General features: G+C 36.4%; 1 protein-coding gene across 2 annotated transcripts in view; it reads left to right on the plus strand.

Moving 5' to 3' along the window:
• The window catches only part of LOC127958050 (tyrosine-protein kinase JAK2), a 34,594-nt gene extending 15,119 nt beyond the window's left edge, over positions 1-19,475 (plus strand). For both annotated transcript variants that reach the window (XM_052556832.1, XM_052556830.1), the window contains 20 exons: positions 5,199-5,344; positions 6,355-6,649; positions 7,210-7,329; positions 7,505-7,662; positions 7,787-7,898; positions 8,189-8,375; positions 11,177-11,301; positions 11,855-11,989; positions 12,210-12,297; positions 12,380-12,513; positions 12,596-12,734; positions 14,695-14,846; positions 14,981-15,131; positions 15,215-15,351; positions 15,989-16,178; positions 17,279-17,403; positions 17,911-18,083; positions 18,204-18,321; positions 18,510-18,623; positions 18,833-19,475. In XM_052556832.1, the coding sequence (XP_052412792.1) occupies positions 5,199-5,344; positions 6,355-6,649; positions 7,210-7,329; positions 7,505-7,662; positions 7,787-7,898; positions 8,189-8,375; positions 11,177-11,301; positions 11,855-11,989; positions 12,210-12,297; positions 12,380-12,513; positions 12,596-12,734; positions 14,695-14,846; positions 14,981-15,131; positions 15,215-15,351; positions 15,989-16,178; positions 17,279-17,403; positions 17,911-18,083; positions 18,204-18,321; positions 18,510-18,623; positions 18,833-18,952 (2,919 nt within the window). In that variant the 3' untranslated portion in view covers positions 18,953-19,475. The remainder of the gene's footprint in view (positions 1-5,198; positions 5,345-6,354; positions 6,650-7,209; positions 7,330-7,504; positions 7,663-7,786; positions 7,899-8,188; positions 8,376-11,176; positions 11,302-11,854; positions 11,990-12,209; positions 12,298-12,379; positions 12,514-12,595; positions 12,735-14,694; positions 14,847-14,980; positions 15,132-15,214; positions 15,352-15,988; positions 16,179-17,278; positions 17,404-17,910; positions 18,084-18,203; positions 18,322-18,509; positions 18,624-18,832) is intronic.
• Positions 19,476-20,303: the final 828 nt, after the last annotated feature.

Here is a 20,303-nt window from a genome sequence, read left to right on the forward strand (position 1 = left end):
AAAGCATGCAGAGTGTATTGAGCACATAGCAGCACACATGCACGAGCTTGTCGAGTTAAAATCCCCTTCTCCCAATCATCACTAGAAAGTTTGTAGTTTGGTCGGATATGTCAAAGAAAAAAGTAAGTAAAACAATGCAAAAGTTATGTTACTTAATGGTAGAGAGAGGGAGAGCGCACTTCTGTTGCGTGATCTTTGATGTTTGCTCACTTAGCACATGCATCATTTGAATTAAAACTAAATCATAGATATTAAACTAAATTTATAAAGGCATTCATTATAAACAACATTTTTCAACCTTACACAACTTTATGGTGAAAGTGAAACTTTCATCAGCCAGTGTAAATACCTATTGTACTTGTTCCTCTTATTCTGCACCAATACAAATACATGTATGCGTTGCACATGTTCTGGTTGTTTCATGATTTATAAGTTGCTTTGGAATATAAATCGCAGTCATTTCGGTTAAAAAAAAGCTACTTATATTTCTGAAAGATTTATAATGAGTGGTTCCCTGCATTATTAAAGCAAAACACATGATTACAGTACTGAGCCGCTGCGATGGAGCAGCTCTAATGCTGTTAAATTAACGATGATGTACCATAGAGCAAAAAATTAACAATGAAAGTAACTAAAAGTTGTAGAATACATTTTAATAGGCATAATTAAGTTTGAAAATAACTGAAGGATATATCTATTTGATAAATTAAGTTAACCAACTAATATTCTTTGGTTTTCGGTACCCAATATTAAAAAAATGTACAGATACAATGAAAATACCAATATTGGTATCAGCAAGTACCAAAAATAAAAGTATTCTATCAGCCAAGTCCTGGAAAAAGTGGTATCATAGAATCCCTAGTTTTTTTTTTTTTTTTTTAATACTAACACTGGAATTATATGTTATTCCCTCCACATGTAGGTGTATATATAGATCGCTAGTTAAATAAAAATAAATAAAAAAAAGATTTAAAAAAAAAAAAGTAAGAAAGCAATAAAATTGCTGCCACAATGAAGCACAATGCTGGATATTAATATTATTGTCTGCTGTGTCTAAATACAAGTCAAAATAAAACACTACAATCTTAAATAATTTTATATGTATAATACAATAAGCAAATTACTTTTAACCCTCTGACGTCTAAGGGTATTTTTGGAGCCTGGGGAAGTTTTGTCATGCCCTGACATTTGTGCTTTTTTCAGTAGCTTATAAACCTATAAATGGCTAAAGTCTAATAATACTGTAATCAGCACAAGTTGGGCTATAATAATATGTGAGCAGCATGTATGTACATGATTGTGTTTTTGAGAAAATAAAATGTTATGCGTTGTTAGTGAAAAACAAAAAATGTTAAATCACTTGAATAAGGCCATAAAACACATACAGAACAATGGTTCCTGGGACTTTTGAGAACTGGAACTTGTAGCCTAGAATTTTTCTTTCTAAATTATGTGAAAATCTTGTTTACTCACAGAAAACTATATTGATTTAAATTTTTAAGACTTTTTGTTTGTAAAAGTCATATGCAAGTAGGCGTCAACTATCATGAATATCATTGTGATTTACGCCTGAGAAGACAAAGGCCTGCATAATGAGCCTTTCAGACAGCTGTGTGTCTGAGAGGGAAGAGTTACAAGAAAGAATGTGAGGACAAAATAAATGTATATAATTTTGTTTGTAGTTTATTTAGAATATATTTAAATATCCCACAACATAATTTTATATCCACTTGCAAGTGCAGATAAACAGTTTATTAGGAACAATCAAAGCTGTCTTTCAAAACTGAATTTTTTGCATCAGTACTCCAGTCACACAATCCTTCAGAAATCCTTTTAACAATCTGATTCTCTACAAAAAAACATTTATTGTTATTATTATTATTAATAATATTTTTTGGGAGATAAATTGAAAGAACAGCATTGTTTGTTACATTTGTTACATCTACATTTATTTGTTACATTTATATTATTTACATCAAGTTTTTGAAAATGCGTCATGATGAGGAATAAGCATTTTTCGGACTATAAGTCGCACTGGACTATAAATTGCATTTATTTTGAACCAAGAACCAAGAGAAAACATAACCGTCTACAGACGCGAGAGGGCGCTCTATGCTGCTTACTGTAGACTACAGGATCACTGAGCAGCATAGAGCGCCCTGTGGCGGCTGTAGACTATAATGTTTTCTATTGGTTCATTTCTGTTGGTTCATTTCTCTCGGTTCATGTCAAATTAATTTTGATAAATAAGTCGCACCTAAGTCGCAGGACCAGCCAAACTATGAAAAAAAAGTGTGACTTATAGTCCAGAAAATACGGTTATACAATTCTGCTTAGTTACTAAAATGTCAAGGGGGGCGTTAAATTAATGCTGCAATTGTTTATCATATCAAAAGAATGATAGAGATTGAAGATGTATGCCTGTGCAGTGTAAGTAATTTTGATGTTTGTAACTATAGGTACATTTAGTAGAAAAGCCCTAAAGAAAAGCACAACCAGCAACCCAGCTCTCAGCAATGGCAGTGTCAGTAGCAGTAGCCCAGCATCAGCCCTCATTAAGTCATTTTATTCAAACACATTAAGTCATTTTATGGCGCGATTTTTAATGATGACCACTAGAGCTGCAACTAACAATTATTTTTTCTGTCGACTAGTCTAACAATTATTTTTGTTAAAATAAATTATTAATCTAATGTTCTTTTTTTGATTAGCTAATGAATCCTTTGGATAACTTTACAAAAAATATAAGTACAACTTCTAATATAATATTTCAACCTTTATTCATTTTTTTTTTTTTTTTCAAAAAATACTTCAATGTAGTTGAAGTTTTTACAGTATACAAAAATAAAGAGGCAAAGAAAATTATTTTACTATGGTAAATATAAGTTAATGATTGCATTTATAATTAAACCACAGTAGCCACAAATTTACAGTTGTCTGAGATGTCATGAAATGTTCTTTAGCATCACAAACCTTAAAATGTATTCAGGGTTCTGCTATGGTTTATTTTTTATAATGGGTAAACGCAGGTCACAAGTTAACACAATCACATTTCCTTGATGAAGCGGCGGCATGTCCTGAATCCAGAGATCTGGAGCTGATTCGGTGTAGATCGATAGCTCGGTGGTTTGTGACTGTTGTCTCGTGACGCACCGTCTTTTAACACTTGTTCGAAGCTTCTGAACCAGGAAGTTGGTCACCAGATAACACGTTAACCAGTTAAACCGTAACAACGGAAAGCGCCAGTATGTTTTCCTCGGAGGTGCTCGTGCATCACAGGTGTGCTGTCGTGGTACACCATATTTGTTTTTACAAAGGGAACAAAGGACCATTTTATTTGGCCTCTGTTTAAAGTTTTCCCATACTTTTGATAACCGTGGTCTCTGTTTTTTGTAATAGAATGCAACTTTCTCCATTCCCAGGAGCAGAAGCCGCCATTATGCGAGATTTAAACAGTGTGACGCGTCATTGCAGCACTAATGACCACCTAAATAAGGGCTCCCCCTCCCTACAAAAGCCAATTTAACCACTGGCTATAAGTGAGCATTAGCAAGCTAATGTAAATGCAAAAGTTGAAGAAATGGGCTGCACAATTTAACAATCCAGTGTTGACCAATAATAATGATTTTAAAAAAAATCCCAAATATTATTATATTTTAAAGCCAGTTTTGTGATTAGTAATAAATCTCCATCACCTGCTCTCAGGTGGAGCAGCATTTACTACACAGAGCCGTAGTTCTCTGACAAGCTACGCAAAATTGTGTTCATAATCACAGACGATATAATCGTAGGATTATGAAATCAACAAAATTGTTCACGATAATGACAGCTGTTTGCGTATCTTCTCAGTGAACTACGGCTCTGTGTAGTAAATACTGCTCCATCTGAGAGCAGGTGAAATTGAATTTGCAATTTAATTTCTATTAATTATGCAGCCCTGCCTAAATTTAGGTTACCATCATTTTGGCCCATTTTATTCAGTGACCAAAAAACTCCTAGGGGAAGCCATGTCTCAGTGGAAGTCAGAAGACGGTCATGTTGAGGCCATCTAGGGAGAGAGCAGGCTTATGGTGGTTTAAAATCAAGCTGTGATTGTGTTTGGAGGTGAACTCTATCTAACCCCGTTGGATTACATGGGTTTATGTCCTGTAAATGTGCAAGTCAGACACAGTCAGGAGTCATTTTTAAACAGGTTGTTGAGGCAGCAGCTTAGCAGTGTCATCTTGTGTACACTTGTCAGTCAGTCTGCGGCTGCCCTTTTTGTGGTTGATGCTTTCAGTGTATGTTTGTGGTTCTGATGTGGTTTTCTATGGAACACTCCTATTAATGCAAATGAGTTTTGTAGTTGGTAGTTTACAATAAAAACAGTAATGTGTTTGTTTACTGATGCTCGTTTGACATAACATGTTTAATAAATGGTATATTTTGGTGTGTAACCCATAAGCCATAGCGAGTAAGTGTTTTAACATAAACTTAACAATGCTTCTAGTGCAATGCTTAACAATGCGCAGTCTAGACCATTATACCTGCCAGGCCAATTAATTGGCTGGTAATTAGCATTTTGAGAATTGGTTACAGAAAATGTGCCAGATTGGCCAAATACTAGTAGTCAACATTCAGCCTATAGACAGCCCGGTAAATTGACAGTGGACATGTTCTGTTTATTAGTCTGTATATTTACAGACTAATAGTTAATTAAATCATTTTTAATGTTTTTATTTATAAAAACATTAGGGATGCACGATAATATCGGCACAATATCGGTATCGGCCGATAAAAGCTTAAAATGACCATTATCGGTATCGGCCGATATGAATATTTCTGCCGATGAGCCAAACCGATATTGTCCAAGTGAAATAATTGACCTGTTTTTCAGATGTGAATGTCTACATTTGTAAAATAATAAATTTATGGTAGAATCAGTACAGAAGAGATACATGGATTTCTCTTCAGTAAAATTAAAGTTTAAATATATCAGTATATATTTGTATATATATCGATATCGGTATCGGCATCGGACAAAATTATTTTGAAAATATCGGCATATCGAATATCGGCCAAAATCCAATATCGTGCATCCCTAAAAAACATTTCAGCAAGGACACTTTGAACAAATTGATCAAAATTGACAGTAAAAACTTTTAAAATGTTAGATAAGATAGTCACACAGATGTGGGTTTTTCCTTTGTTTTATGCAGTGGAGGAGCGACTTTGTAAATGGCTGGGTGAAGTTATCCATTGCCCATGAGGTTCAGGAGGAGTGCCTTGGCTTGGCTGTGCTGGACATGATGAGGATTGCTAAGGAGAAGCAGTGCTCCCCACTGGACATCTATAATAATATTAGGTACTAGCAATGTGATGGCCCTCTTAATATTTAGGCTTGTTAATGCCATTTATATGCTGTGAGGCTGTGAAAAGCTATGGACCCATTTGCCTTTTTTCCCCAAACATTTCTAATTCCTAATCCATTATAGACACACCCTAAATAATTCATAATATTCAGCATTTTAGTCTAATACTTTAGATTAAATGGTTATTAAAGGGATAGTTCACCTAAAAATTCAGTCAGTTTCTTTTTTTCAGTTGAGCACAAAAACAAGATATATTTACCACCAATATTTGACAGAAGCCACTGACTTCCATAATATTTTTATACTATGCAAGTCAATGGCTAACAACAACTGTTACCAACATTCTTCAAAATGTTTTTTTTGTGTGTGTGTGTTCAAAAGAAGAAATAAATTCATACAGGTCTGGAACAACTTCAGGGTAAGTAAGCAATGACAGAATTTTCACTTTTGGGTGAACGTTCCCTTTAATATCTTGAGAAACATTCGGTCACTTGGGTCTAAACTTGTGTGGTCTAAACTTGAATATTAGTTACCATATTCATGTTATTATTTAATGTAAAATTGTCATGTTATTTCAAAGAATACCTCCATTGGTCTGTGCCAGTAGCCTTGTCGGTTTTGCACCACGGATATCCCGAGCTCAAATCCTGACTCGAGGACCTTTCCCCACTTCACTTCCTGTCAGCGCTGATCTGTCCTATCATAATAAAGCCAAAAATACAAAAAGAAAAAAAAAACTAATTTCTTTATCATGGTCTTTATCATTCTCATGCTCTCCCTCATTGGTATTTTCATGTTTGTTTGCACACTGTCTCGTTTAAGCCTTTAGAGTTGGTAATGGTGTCATGGTAAAAACATGGTTAAACATTGATCTCATGTCCGACCAAGGTAAAAACAGAAATATAAATATAAAAACACAAATGGTACAAACCTCCATCCATACTAGACCTCCTTAAAAAAAGATCTATTTGATACAAACTCTTATTATCTGCTTTGTTCACAGTTACAAGTTCTTCCTCCCTAAAGACATGAGGGAGCAAATCCAAGACTACCATTTCATCACAAGAAAGCGTATCCGCTATCGCTTTCGGAAAGTCGTGCAGCAGCTCAGCCAGTGCCGAGCCTCCGCACGCGACCTAAAGCTCAAATACCTGATCAGCCTGGAGTCTCTGGACTCTGGCTTCTACACTGAACACTTCCAGGTCAAAGAGCACTCGGGCGATCAGGTCACTATCATCGTCTCCGCAGACAATGGCATCCAGTGGTGCAGAGAACGACACAAAGAGACACAGTCTGAGGTAACCGATTTTAAATGTTTAAACCAAAATTCACGTGTACTTGAAAATAAAATTTACCCTTTGGCTGTGCTGATGCACAAAACAAGTTTTAAACTGGTGTGATTGAGGTTCATATGGTCACAAATATATTTTAGTGATATGAGTAAATGTTCTATAATCAAGTCTTTATTTTGCTTAAGATTAGAATAAATAAAAAAAAAATCACATACTTTTTTATTAACATAGTGAGTTGCATCTGGTCTTCTACTGGAGTTGTGATTTGTCTACAATTATGATTTTGTTTCTTTCATCTCTTTAAGAATTTAGAGCCTTTACCTTTGCACTGCGTCTTATGTACTATGGGCGGAAAGCAAGACACATGCTACATGTAATGAAACCTAATCTAAACCTACCTGGAACTTTGAAAGAATTAATTTGCAGCCTTGAATGCTGTAGCATATCCAGAAGGAAATACCAATCTTGTTGTGTTTATTAATATTTCTGTACTCGTGCCAAAATATAAAGGGTGGTTACTTTTTCTGCAAGTGAAATTTCATAACACTATTGTACTTTCTCACAAGGACCTGCAGACGTATTGTGATTTTGGGGAAGTTGTCGATATCAGTATCAGACAAGCCAGCAAAGAGGGTACCAACATAAACCGCATAGTTTCCGTCAACAGACAGGATGGAAAAACTCTAGTAAGTCTATTGTAGAAGAGAAACCCTGCTGCATTGTTCAATAAGATATATTTTGCTTGTTACACTATGTTAAAGGGGCTCACACTACCTTTGAATTTCTGGATGACTTCCTGCTCTTATCGGTGAGAATATTTAAAGATCATGCACTAAATTATTTTATTTTTATTTTTAACAGGAGCTGGTGTTCTCCTCCTCAATGGAGGCATTGTCTTTTACATCTTTAATTGATGGTTACTGCAGACTGACCACGGATGCCCATTACTACCTCTGCAAGGATGTAGTTCCACCCCATCTGCTGGAGGCCATTGATAGCTACTGCCATGGGCCAATATCGTACGCCCTGATTTATATTTGGATTATTAAGGCTCCAGTAAATTGATTCATCAAATTCTCTGAAGATTTGCATTCAAACATTATTTGTAAGCATTATCATTGTTTTCACTGCCTGTGTTGACAGAATGGAGTTTGCAATCAGTAAACTACGGAAGTCAGGGAACCAGAGAGGTCTATTTGTGCTCCGGTGCAGCCCCAAAGACTTCAACAAATACTTCCTGACACTTGCTGTCGGGGTGCGTGTTTGCTAAGTGCTTATTACAAAACATAATAAATTGTCAGTTTAGCAATTTCTGCTTAAGACTGAATATTCCTTTACTGTATTCCTGAACTTCATACACTATTGTTTAACGGTTTGGGGATGTTAGGATTTTTTTTATGGTTGTGAAGATCTCTTATGATCACCAAAGCTGCATTTATTTGATCCAAAATGCGGTTAAACTAAATTTACTTACCCTGAGATTTTACTTACCCCAAACCTTTGAATGGTTTGGAATTTCTTTACATCATCTTTTCTTTCAATTAGGCATATGAGGATGTAGAGTACAAGCACTGTCTGATCATCCGGTCTGAAAATGGTGACTACAATCTTAGTGGAACCAAGAGGAATTTTAGAACATTAAAGGAGCTGCTCAAATGTTACCAGAAGGAAACCGTGAAATCAGACGGTGTCATCTTACTGTTCAGCAGGTGCTGTTCGCCAAAGGCCAAAGGTCAGTAAAGCACCTGATATTCTCATCATGGTTATATGGTACATAACCAGGGCTGGATTAACAAGGGCTAGGCTGTGCTGAAACCCCAGGACCACGGATGGAGGGGGCCTGTGATTAGCTGTTAAGGAAAGGAAAAGTAGACCTAGATTGATTGGCCATTGGGAGCACCCAAACTTTTCCTAGTGAGGCTGATCCCAGAAATCCCACCATTTTCCCACATATTAAGTGCTGCTATAAAAGCCCAAAAGTAAAAAAAATAATAATAATTTTGCATGTACATTAGCTCTCCACATGAGTGCACTAATAAAGATTCATCATTGGCCATTGTGCTAATTCTTTCTCTGTGCTATTATGAGTGATAAAAATGTTTTTGCACTTGTTTATACTAGAGTTGTAGTTTTCTTTTGATCGCCTCGGTTTGCTGTAAAGCACATGTGAAACAAACATTACAAGTCAAGTGATGAAACTGTGCTACCCGATTAAACTCAGAACGCGAGAGAACAGCTGTCATGGACTGGCGTGGTAAAAACATTACACAAAACCATAGGGTATGGGGGTGGGTGGGGGCTAAATCTCATGATATAAACGATGAAGCGCTGTATGCACAGGATATTTAGAACAGAACATACAAACGTATATTGGCTACAACTAGACAGCAAATAGCTTAATTCTTCTCTGCTCTTCAAACTAAAAAAACATTAGCCTTTACAGACATAGGGCCCTATAATACACCCGGTGATAGGGCTGTGCAATTAATCAAATGCAGTTGTCATGCGCATCTTGTCAGTAAAGCCGGTCCCATGATTAGTAGTAAATTTTCATCACCTGCTTTCAGATTGAGCGCATTCACTAAACAGAGCAGTAGTTCACTGTCCATAAGGCAATATCACGTCGATAATCACAGATGAATTGCATTTCGATTTCGAATTGCTGGCGCAACTGAGCAACAAAAATCTGACTTAAAGTCTGGTGCTATGTTTTCTCTGTTATTTAAAGAGCGTGTTAGTAATATGTGCCTATAGGCACACTTTGCTTATTACACACACAGGGATGCGGAGCAGTACACAAAAATTTTAAAAAATGAAAATGTAATTCTGCTATGTAAGTAGTAGGGCTGGTAATTTAACGCATTAATTATATTAATTAATTATGGAGAAAAATAACTTGTTTAAATTATTAACGCACTTGCCCCATTTCATACAGTCGATCGATTCAATTCAAGTTTATTTGTATAGCGCTTTTTACAATACAAATCGTTACAAAGCAACTTTACAGAAAATTATGTTTCTACAATATTTAGTAGTAGCTTATGGTGGTGACTGTCAGTTTGTGCACGTTTGACAGGATTTTTTGAAAAAATTAATACAAGACGTAGTCAGCCAGATGATGAACATTATTAATATTATTAATTAATAATTATTATATGACGCAGTCCAACTTGTAGCAATATGTGTAAGTTCTGTTTGTTGATTCAGGGTTAGCATCATCTGGGGTCCTCTGAGGGTCAGCATCAGTGTTGTGCAAGTTACTTCCAAACTCTAATATATTATATATTACTTGTTACTGTCATTTAAAAGTAATTCCCTACATTACAATATTACTGTCTCAGAATTGTAATGCGTTACATTACCCCTTTTGAGTTACTTTCAGCAGAACCAACCTTGTAAAGTTTTTTTTTGAGTACCATCAGCGTGGCGGGAGGGGTTTGGGGGGGGGGGGGGATTTGGAGTAAACAGTACCTGTTTATTTATTTAATTGTTTATTTATTTTTGCTATTTATTTGTTTTTATGCTATTTTAAAAAAGGGAAAAATTACACTTGAAATAAAACTCCACACTTCTGTATAGGGCTGGGCGATCTTTGGAGCCAAATGTGAGAAAGCTCTTCCTCCTTTAGTGGACTTTGCTATCTTAGGACTACCAAAAGTCCAGTGTTTTGTGACCTTAGGGTGCGTGATGGTTGATGACTAATATGAGGCAGAGAAACAACTTACTGCATGATGGTGCCTAGAAAATGTCCCTAAAATTCAAGATATAGGGCATAAATCCCTTTTTTGAAATTTTGTCTCATATTTACATCACATAGTTAAGAAACAGTGTTTTCTGTTTTGCTCAATTTTGCCAATCAAAATATAAAGACAAATCAGAACTGTTCATCCCTGAGCAACCCACAGCGGCATTTAAGTTCTTAATCCAAGTTTTGAACGAATTTGGTGAACCATTTGGTGAGTTGAACCATTGGGTTTAGTCGCGTTGGCTTTGAAGTGGCGCTGTACAGACCGATCGGTGTATGACATCACAGTACCGTGAGAGTGATTGATTCAAAAGCACAAGGAGTGTCTCGAAAGCTCTTGCGGTTCTTTGATGTCACACACCAATCGCTCTGATTGCAGGAAACAAATAAGTAAACAAAGAAACATCGAAGACGCTTTAATATGTTGTGCATTTTAATAGACCAATGACGACCGCACAGAGTAGCATTATAACAGATTTTTTTATAACAGATGTAGTATGCATGCTCATTGTATTTCTGTGTTGAAGATTATAATTTTTTTTTTTATCAAATTTTTGCTGTAGCACCAAGATACAATGGCTACTATGAAGTGGGGCCTTTGTGTTTGCTATAGCCCCAGAGCCCTATGTGTTCTTAATATATAAGTACCACAGATTTACAACTGTACAATGTCATCATCTGGAAAACAACAGTCCTTTTACATTGTAAAATGTATTCTGTTTATCCCTTTTTTTACCATCAAATTATCGTCCTGACATCGTTTTGCCTTGCGTTTTTGATGTACATAGAGAAGTCAAGTTTGTTGGTGTGCCGGAGTCATCGGAGTTCAGAGGTTTCCCTGTCCTCCTCTCTGCAGAGACACAACATCAGTCAGATGGTGTTTCATAAAATCAAGAAAGAAGACCTTGATCTTGTAAGCATTCTGTTATGTGAACAGTGATTGTATGTTACTCTACCATTTAAAAGTTTGGTTTCAGTAAGATTTTTCGGTCTGTTTCTAATGAAATTAATAGTTTTATTTAGTAAGGCCGCATTAAATTGAAAACGTGAAAGTACAAACATTTAGAATGTAAAAAAAAAAAAAAAAAAAAAACGTTCAAAGGATACTGAAAAAATTCCAAAGAAATATTGTTTAAATGTTTCAGCTGTTTTCAACATTAATCATAATAAAATGTTTCTTGAGCATCAAATCGGCATATAAGAATGATCATGTGACATTTTAGAGTGGAGTAATGACTGCTGATAATTCACCTTTGCCATCATAGAAAAAAATTACATTTTTAAACATATTAAAATAGAAGACATTTAGTTTAAATTGTAATAATATTTCACAGTATTGTTTATGATCAAATAAATGCTCTTAGTGAGCATAACAGACTTCATTAAAATATCTTACTGACCCCATATTTTCACCAGTAGTATAACTGTCAAGTTTCATATAATTATTTGTGCAACATTGTTTCCAGGGTGAGAGTCAAGGTCAGGGGACTTTCACTAAGATCTTCAAAGGGATTCGGAGAGAGCAGGGAGACTACGGAGAAACCCATAAGACTGAAGTTATTGTCAAAGTCTTAGACAAAGCCCATAGAAATTACTCTGAGGTAAGATGAGTCTAGAATCATTCTGTTATTGAATTGTGACTTCCTGAACTGAAAAACTATGAGGTGACTTTAAACACCACATATTCCAAGTAACTGTCCTTTTCCCACTAAATGATCCCTTTAATATCAAAATGTATAATAAGAGTTAACACGTCTCAGTCTACTGCAGGAAAAACGCTTGTTTGTGCTTCATTTTCTTCATTTTTTTTCTTCCTCTAAGTCTTTTTTTGAGGCAGCCAGCATGATGAGCCAGCTCACCCACAAGCATCTGGTGTTGACCTACGGTATCTGTGTGTGCGGAGAGGAGAGTAAGTGTTCACGCTTCTCACATGTGACCAAAAGAATTTACTGCTGCATACTTGATTGTGTGGGGGGGTTTTTGTCTTAAAGACATCATGGTGCAGGAATATGTGAAGTTTGGTTCCTTGGACACATACCTGAAGAAAAACAAGAACTCCGCATCAGTTAATATCCTGTGGAAGCTGGAAGTGGCTAAGCAGCTCGCCTGGGCTATGCTCTTTTTGGTGAGAAACACTTAACAATTCAGGAATAATCCACTTGGGTTTGTGAGCCAGAATGGACTAATGCTCTTTGTTTCACACACAGGAGGAGAAGAATCTGGCTCATGGGAATGTGTGTGCAAAAAACATCCTTTTGATCAGAGAGGAGGACAGGACATCGGGAAACCCTCCATTCATCAAACTAAGTGACCCTGGAATCAGCATCACAGTGCTGCCCAGAGAGAGTGAGTCAACACTGTGAAGGTTCTTGAGAGAAAATGTGTGAATCTGTAGCTGCCTTTTCACTGTCTCCAACATTTGCATGCGATTATCGAATTTCGCGGTCCTAGTGGCAGTCGCACTGAACTTTCAAAGCAGTCGTGACACACCTCGACTCTCCACTTATTCGGTATTATAATGTGTGTGTGGATATCCACTCTGAACAACTGTGGCTGCCGATATATCTGAAAGAAAAACATTGTCAATTTTCAAAGGCTAATCAAAATATTATAATAAATAATATAATTATTTTCATTGTAATTGTTCATGACCACTCGCTTACAGAAAAAATGTTTGAAGAATAATATTTGAATGGGAAAAATCTTGAAAATTCTCAGATTGTTCTTCAGTAATTTCACAGTTTTGAATGCATCGTATCCAGTCTGGCAGTTAAAATGCAGTTTAGCCACGAAAATGCATATCAGATACGAAAACTCTGCATGTACATATGAACGAAACTTCATGCAACTCCTGTGCTACTGTCCATAGTAGTGTGTGTGTGTAATGAAAAAAAAACATAAAAATTAGGATTTAAATCTAAAAATCGAGTCTCAATCATAGCATCATTAAAAATAGTTTGTATTACCTCAGACTTTAATGAAGTTTATAAAAAAAGCACAGTGGCCTTAAAAATGAATTAGACAAAATGCTTTTCTGGGTATATTGTCAATTCTAGAACTATCTTAGCATAAACATATTTTCAGACTAACCAGTATAGGGCATATTTTCAAGTAATTGTTCCTGTTTGCAGTAAATTGTTAAAGGGGTGGTTTCACCCAAACATGACAATTTTGTTATCATTTACTGTCCATCCACTTGTTGCTCCAAGTTTGTATGTCTTTTATGAAAGAGGAGTAAAATATTTTGCAGTATTTAAATCCCAAAATGTTTTTTTTTTCAATCAGTGGGGCCCAAACAACATTGAACCCCCCAAAAAAATAAATCACAGAAGTTATCCCTGTAAGATTTTTTTTTTTTAATATGGTAAAAAAGATATGTTGTAACACATGTAGTGGTCAACTGATGTGGGTGTGCAGTGCAACCTTTATATCACCACATCTTATTGCATGCAAATTACATGTAAAAATAATCAGTAAATAGTTTTACTAAATTATATTTACATTACATTTACATTTAATCATTTTGCAGACGCTTTTATCCAAAGCGATTTACAAATGAGAACAATAGAAGCAATCAGACAACAAGAGAACAACAACAGTATACAAGTGCCATGACAAGTCTCAGTCTAGTACAGAACACGTAGCCAGGTTGTTGTTTTTAAGAATATGACAGACAAGAAAAGAAAAGGTAAGTGCTAGTATTAGTTGGTTATGTGCTGGCGAAAAAGATGAGTCTTTAGATGTTTTTTGAAAATGAGTAAAGACTCAGCTATACGAATTGAGATTTGGAGGTCATTCCACCAGCTGGGCTCAGTCCAGGAAAAGGTCCGTGAGAGTGATTTTGAACCTCTTTGGGATGGCACCACAAGGCATCTTTCAATTGCAGAGCGCAAACTTCTGGAGGGCAGATAAGATTGAACTAGTGAGTTTAGGTATGTTGGTGCCGTGCCAGTGGTCGTATTGTTGGCAAGCATCTGTACCTTAAATTTGATGCGAGCGGCTACTGGTAGCAAGCGAGAGGTTAGAGTGGAGCAAAGAGTGTCAGTAGCACTGTATATATATATATATATATATATAACCTTTGTTTAACATTTTTTTCAAAGTTTTACTCCAAAGTTTGATCCTAAGCTTTGAGCAAATGAAAAAAGGCCAAATGGGAGAATTTATTCTCCCCAAATAGATAATGTAAAATATTTAAGCCGAGCACTGGTCACATGAGGTAATATATGTTGAATGGCCACATTTGACTAAAATGTTGGCATTGAAAGTTTATTTTTAAATGAATTTTAATGTTATTTTTTTGTAGTTCTGGTGGAGCGAATCCCCTGGGTGCCCCCTGAATGCATATTAGACCCTAAAAACCTGAGTCTTGCCTCGGACAAATGGAGCTTTGGTACAACTTTATGGGAGATCTGCAGCGGAGGAGAAAAGCCACTTGCCAACATGGACAGTTCCAAGGTAATGCAATACTCCCACAATATTGTTACACTATCACTATAAATATAAATCAGAAAAACCTGTTTCTAGTAAGAAATGCTTAAAGAATAATCTGGACCTGTTGAAGAACAATGTTCTTGTATTCCTCTTTTCAGAAACACTTGTTGTATGAAAACCGTCACCAACTACCTGCTCCCAAGTGGACAGAGCTTGCTAACCTGATCAACAGCTGCATGGACTACGAGCCAACATTCAGACCTTCATTCAGAGCCATCTTACGAGACCTCAACAGTCTCTTCTGCCCAGGTCAGTACAGGCGCACACAATCCCACTGTCACAGTTTAATTGTGTTGTTTCTCATTCTTGGAATCGCTGTGACGTGTTCTCAGATTATGAGATCGTGAAGGAGAGTGACATTTTACCCAGCAGAGCAGGAGCATTTGGATTAATTACTGGAGCGTTTCAGAACGAGGATCTAGTGCAGTTCGAGGAGAGGCATCTCATTTTCCTGCAGCAGCTTGGCAAGGTAGACATCAGCAGCGTCTATGTGGGATCACTTTTTGTTTTGTATATAAACTACATTCTAAATTTTCTTTGACTTTTTTTTTTTTCTTGACAGAAATAAAAAAAAATATTCAGCAAGGATGCATTAAATTGTTCAGACGTTACAGAATGTTACTATTAGCTGTTATAATAAAAAAATATATATATTCCTGTGTCACAGTTTCTTCAAAAATATTAAGCAGCATCACTGAACCCTACATTGTTAATAATAATGTTTCTTGAGCACCAAGAATACTGCAGTAATGGCTGCTGAAATTTTGGCTTTGCCATCACAAAAATAAATTACATTTTACAGCGTATGAAAATAGAAACCTTTTTTTTTCTTCTTTTCTTTGCAATTGTATTAATATTTCAAAATATTACTGATTATTAATTTAAAAATAAATCCTTGGTGTGTGACTTTTGAACGGTTGTGTATGCTATGTATTGTCAATTTCCTTTTTTTAATGCATTAAGAAGAGTAAGAAGTTAAGCTCTAAAAAATAGTGTTCATGAAAATTTCTGTTACCACAGTTAATCATTTTACTTTATTAAGTATGTGTAAAAACTAAGAATCAATAGAGGTGTGCTAATCACTGTTATTATCCTCTCTGTTTCAGGGGAATTTTGGCAGTGTGGAAATGTGCAGGTACGACCCCCTGCAGGACAACACCGGTGAGGTTGTGGCAGTGAAAAAATTGCAACACAGCACTACTGAGCACATCCGTGACTTTGAGCGGGAAATCGAGATCCTCAAATCTCTTCAGCATGAAAACATTGTGAAATACAAAGGCGTGTGCTACAGTGCAGGTATGGGATCAGAAGTTGTGTTGAGAAACCTTTTGGTAATTTGTGTCATCGTTATGCCCACACATTTCCTCAGAACTTGAACGGCAGCCAACTTTTTTTCATACACTTCGGTGTTGCATTTCTGAGCTTCCAGTAAATGTAGATCTTTTTGATATACTTGGCTAAACTGATATTTTTGGTGATTGTGAAGTCTAGTGCAGTGAGCTGCATTAGCACATTCTGTCATATTTAAGGCTGTTTTCACACTTTGTTCAATTGCTTGGTCTAAATCCAAGTTTGATTCCAGACAAGCAGCAAGGAATTAAACCAGTGGTATTCAGGACATAAACCACCTATAATCAAACCAGAATATTCCAATTTGCACTCATTTTTTCGACATTTACCAAATTTATGTTCCTTAAATGCCAATCATATTAGGCATTATACAGTAAAGGCCATATTTTGATTCATATTAATATTCCTCTAGTTAAGATAAAGTTATGGTGATGGTATCATCAGTCTCTAAAATGACCAGCACAATGATTGCATTTATAAAGGACTGCAGTTTAATTACAGTTGTAATTACAAAATTATTATTATTTTTTTTTTTACATTTTCACCCTGCATTTAAATGTTTTTATTTGTTTGGATGATCCATTCAACTCAGATGTACATCATATTAAAGAATAAAGGATATGTCACTACTTGCGTTTCATCACAAACATGTCTTAAAGCATCTCCCGTCTGTCTGAAATTGGTTAGATGATCATTTTCAAAACGTAGTGCTCAGTGCAGTCTTGCTAAGTGAAAAGCATTCCATTGTTCAAGGCTGCCGATCACCTTGATAATGTTCATTGCCTGTTCACATCCTGCATTGCATATGAATGGTTGACTGCCACAATTCGGATTAACCTTGGTCCACAGCAGAAGTTCTAGTATAAAAGTCGCCCACTCGAGTACGTAGTTTTCTCCCACACTCAATAAAACGGTGCATCTAGTCAAAGAGTTCTCTATTTTTTCTTGACTGATTTTTTTTTTTTTTTAAGAAATGTAGCCGATTCCTGCTTTTGTCTTAATTTTTGGCTTATATTAAGCTTTAGCATGATTTCTTGTTCTCTTAGGAAGGAGAAACTTACGATTGATTATGGAGTACCTGCCTCACGGCAGTCTGCGAGACTATCTCAACAAAAACAAAGACCGGATCGACCACAAGAAACTTCTGCATTATGCATCTCAAATATGCAAGGTAATAAGGAGCTTTCCTTTTATATCCATGGTTCTCAATCCAGGACCTCAGAAGACAAAAGTTTGAAATAAGATAAAACAATTTAAATTCCAGGTATTTTTTATGTTAAGTGGTTTCTTTTTTTTTTCTTGGAAGAACCAGCATTCCCAAATCTTGGAAAAATAAAAGCGTTTTAAAAGCATGATAAAAATATATTTTTAGAATTATGCCAAGCTCTAAAATATTTTATCAGATCAAAATACTTTTAATCATAATCCAGTAAATCGCAAACAGCTACAAAAGTCATTTGAATGTTGTTGTGGTCTGAGGTTGAGCGGATGAGAACAACTCTCATAGTACTAATAACGTGTCTCTACTCATTTTGCTCTTTAAGCTTTTCTATCTCTTTATTTTAAACGTGTAGTTTTAGTGTCCTAACTTCCATGTCTTCCCTGTTTTTGCATTTTCTTCTTTCACATCAGTGTTGAGTCTCCTGAACTTGTCATGTCTGCTGTTCTGTCTCTACAGGGCATGGAATACCTTGCGACTAAGCGGTACATTCACAGAGACCTGGCCACACGGAACATTCTAGTGGAAAGTGAGTTGAAGGTGAAGATTGGTGACTTTGGCTTGACCAAGGTTTTACCTCAGGGCAAAGAGTACTACAAGGTTAAAGAACCTGGAGAGAGTCCGATATTCTGGTATGTTTTATTTTGTTTTTGTTTTCATTGACTTGTTCAGCAGAAGGATTCATGGATGATAGTTAGTCAGAAATGATGTGCTTGTTTGTTAGGTAGCTGAATTGTTGTTCGTTGTGACAGGTATGCACCCGAGTCTCTAACTGAGAGCAAGTTCTCCGTAGCGTCAGACATCTGGAGCTTTGGTGTGGTTCTGTATGAGCTCTTTACATACAGCGACAAGCTCTGTAGCCCACCTACAGTAAGGATCACAGCCACTCTTTGTGGTTTCTTGTTTTGTTTTGTGTTTCTGCATATGTGATTCCCTTGCACATACTTTAATAGTTGCTGGTTTTGAATTGCTTTGGCTATGTAAATAATACGGGGAATGTTAACGACTCTCAGAGTAACTGTGCAACAAGAATATCTGTTTTGTTTTGTTGTGTTCAGGTATTTCTGAGTATGATGGGAGGTGACAAGCAGGGACAAACAATAGTCTATCATCTCATAGAGCTCTTGAAAACAGGAAACCGTTTACCCCAGCCAATGGGCTGTCCTTCAGAGGTACTCCATCTCACAACACAATTATTCACATAAACTTATTCCGATTATGATCCTGACTTCTAATGTACAGTTGTCATAAGACTTATTCACAAACAATACGTTAAGCAAATGTATACAGCAACAATGCAAATGGTAATCTGAAGTGTGTCAATTTCAAATCAGCATTTATGGGCAGAATTGCTAAATATTCCCTTTTTGAATTCCTTTAGATGTGCGAGATCATGCAGGAATGCTGGGACAACGATCCTAGTCTTCGGCCACACTTCAGGGAGCTCGCTCTCCGTGTAGACCTGATCCGGGACAGCAGCGATTCAGACCGATATACCTAAGTGCCTGCGTTTTAAGAAAGAAGCTTCACTTGCTCACCGCTGCCACGCAGATGCCCAGTCCTGAGCCTGTCCTATGGCCCTAATTTGTTTCTTTGTGCCAGTTAAGGCAGATCTCACCCAGGACTTGATCCCCTCATCTTATTACAGAACAATTAAGGTCATTTATATCAAGAATTGGTTTCTCTTTTGCTAGCAGTGCTGGCATGCGCCCCTTTATCAGCGATGATATGACTGAATCGTTTTCTTGAATGCAAGAGCTGTGCATTTTTGCATCTATGTGTTTGTATGTACATATATAAAGATGATTTTATAATTTTCTAAAGATGAAATGAACTGTTTGGAAGCAGTGTCATGTAAATTAAGATTTCAAAAAAAGATAGGTTTATTGTAATGCAGGAGGTGTCTGATGGGAAGGATAAAACTTCTTGCTATTGTAATGCAGGATGTGTCTGATTGGAAGGATAGAAGTTCTTGCTATTGTAAGTCTGTTTTCTTTGAATAAAAATGCTAACGTGTTTCAGTCCATGTTGCATTCCAAAATAGCTATTAATGAGCCATTTCCCAGTGGCGTTACCCTTATTGACCTCTTTGTTAGATGATGGGAGTGTGGTATATGTGCTAATGTATTGCTTTTCAGCGCCACATAGTCTGTCAAACTGGTATGCGTTTCTTTAAGCCCTCTCATGTTCACTTAAATCTTTGAGAGATTATGTGGATCGGATGTAGAATTGCATTTCCGTTTTCCATTTTTTTGGCCCCAAACTTTTTTTTTTTTACAAATTAGAGCCTATGATTTGTATTTTGTACAGGTTAAAAAGGAAAGCATTTCCTATGTTGCTGTGAAAGGACTTGCAGTGTGTGTATTCTGATCCGGCAGTCCCCCGGCGCTGTGGAATGGCAACAGTGTGCGTGTCAAACATAGACTTGACATTATCCACTTTCCTCTGGCTGGTACCAGTTTCCACCACACCGACTGACCCTATAAACTGACAGCGTGTTCTTGCACCAGTTTCTGAAATGAAAATGGTCGGAGTATCGCACACATAACTAGTTTGTGACAATTAAAGCCTGTTTATAAAAAAACATAATGAGCTTGCATGTCACACATTCTCCTATCATTATGTATGTACCAGTAATTTCCCCCAATTTTGGCATTCACATAGTCTTATTTTGAATCACTTCGATATAGAATGACTCATCTGAACGCATTTGCACCTCATAATAAGCTTTTCTAATAAAATAAAAAAACTTGAGTTGATTTATAATGCCAGTTACTATTAAACGCCCCCCATAGTTTGAAATTAAAACTAGCTCAGATTAGGCTATCACTAACTGTCTTGTAGAGTACAGT

Source organism: Carassius gibelio, chromosome B5 (genome assembly GCF_023724105.1).
Source record: "Carassius gibelio isolate Cgi1373 ecotype wild population from Czech Republic chromosome B5, carGib1.2-hapl.c, whole genome shotgun sequence".
Lineage (NCBI taxonomy): Eukaryota > Metazoa > Chordata > Actinopteri > Cypriniformes > Cyprinidae > Carassius > Carassius gibelio.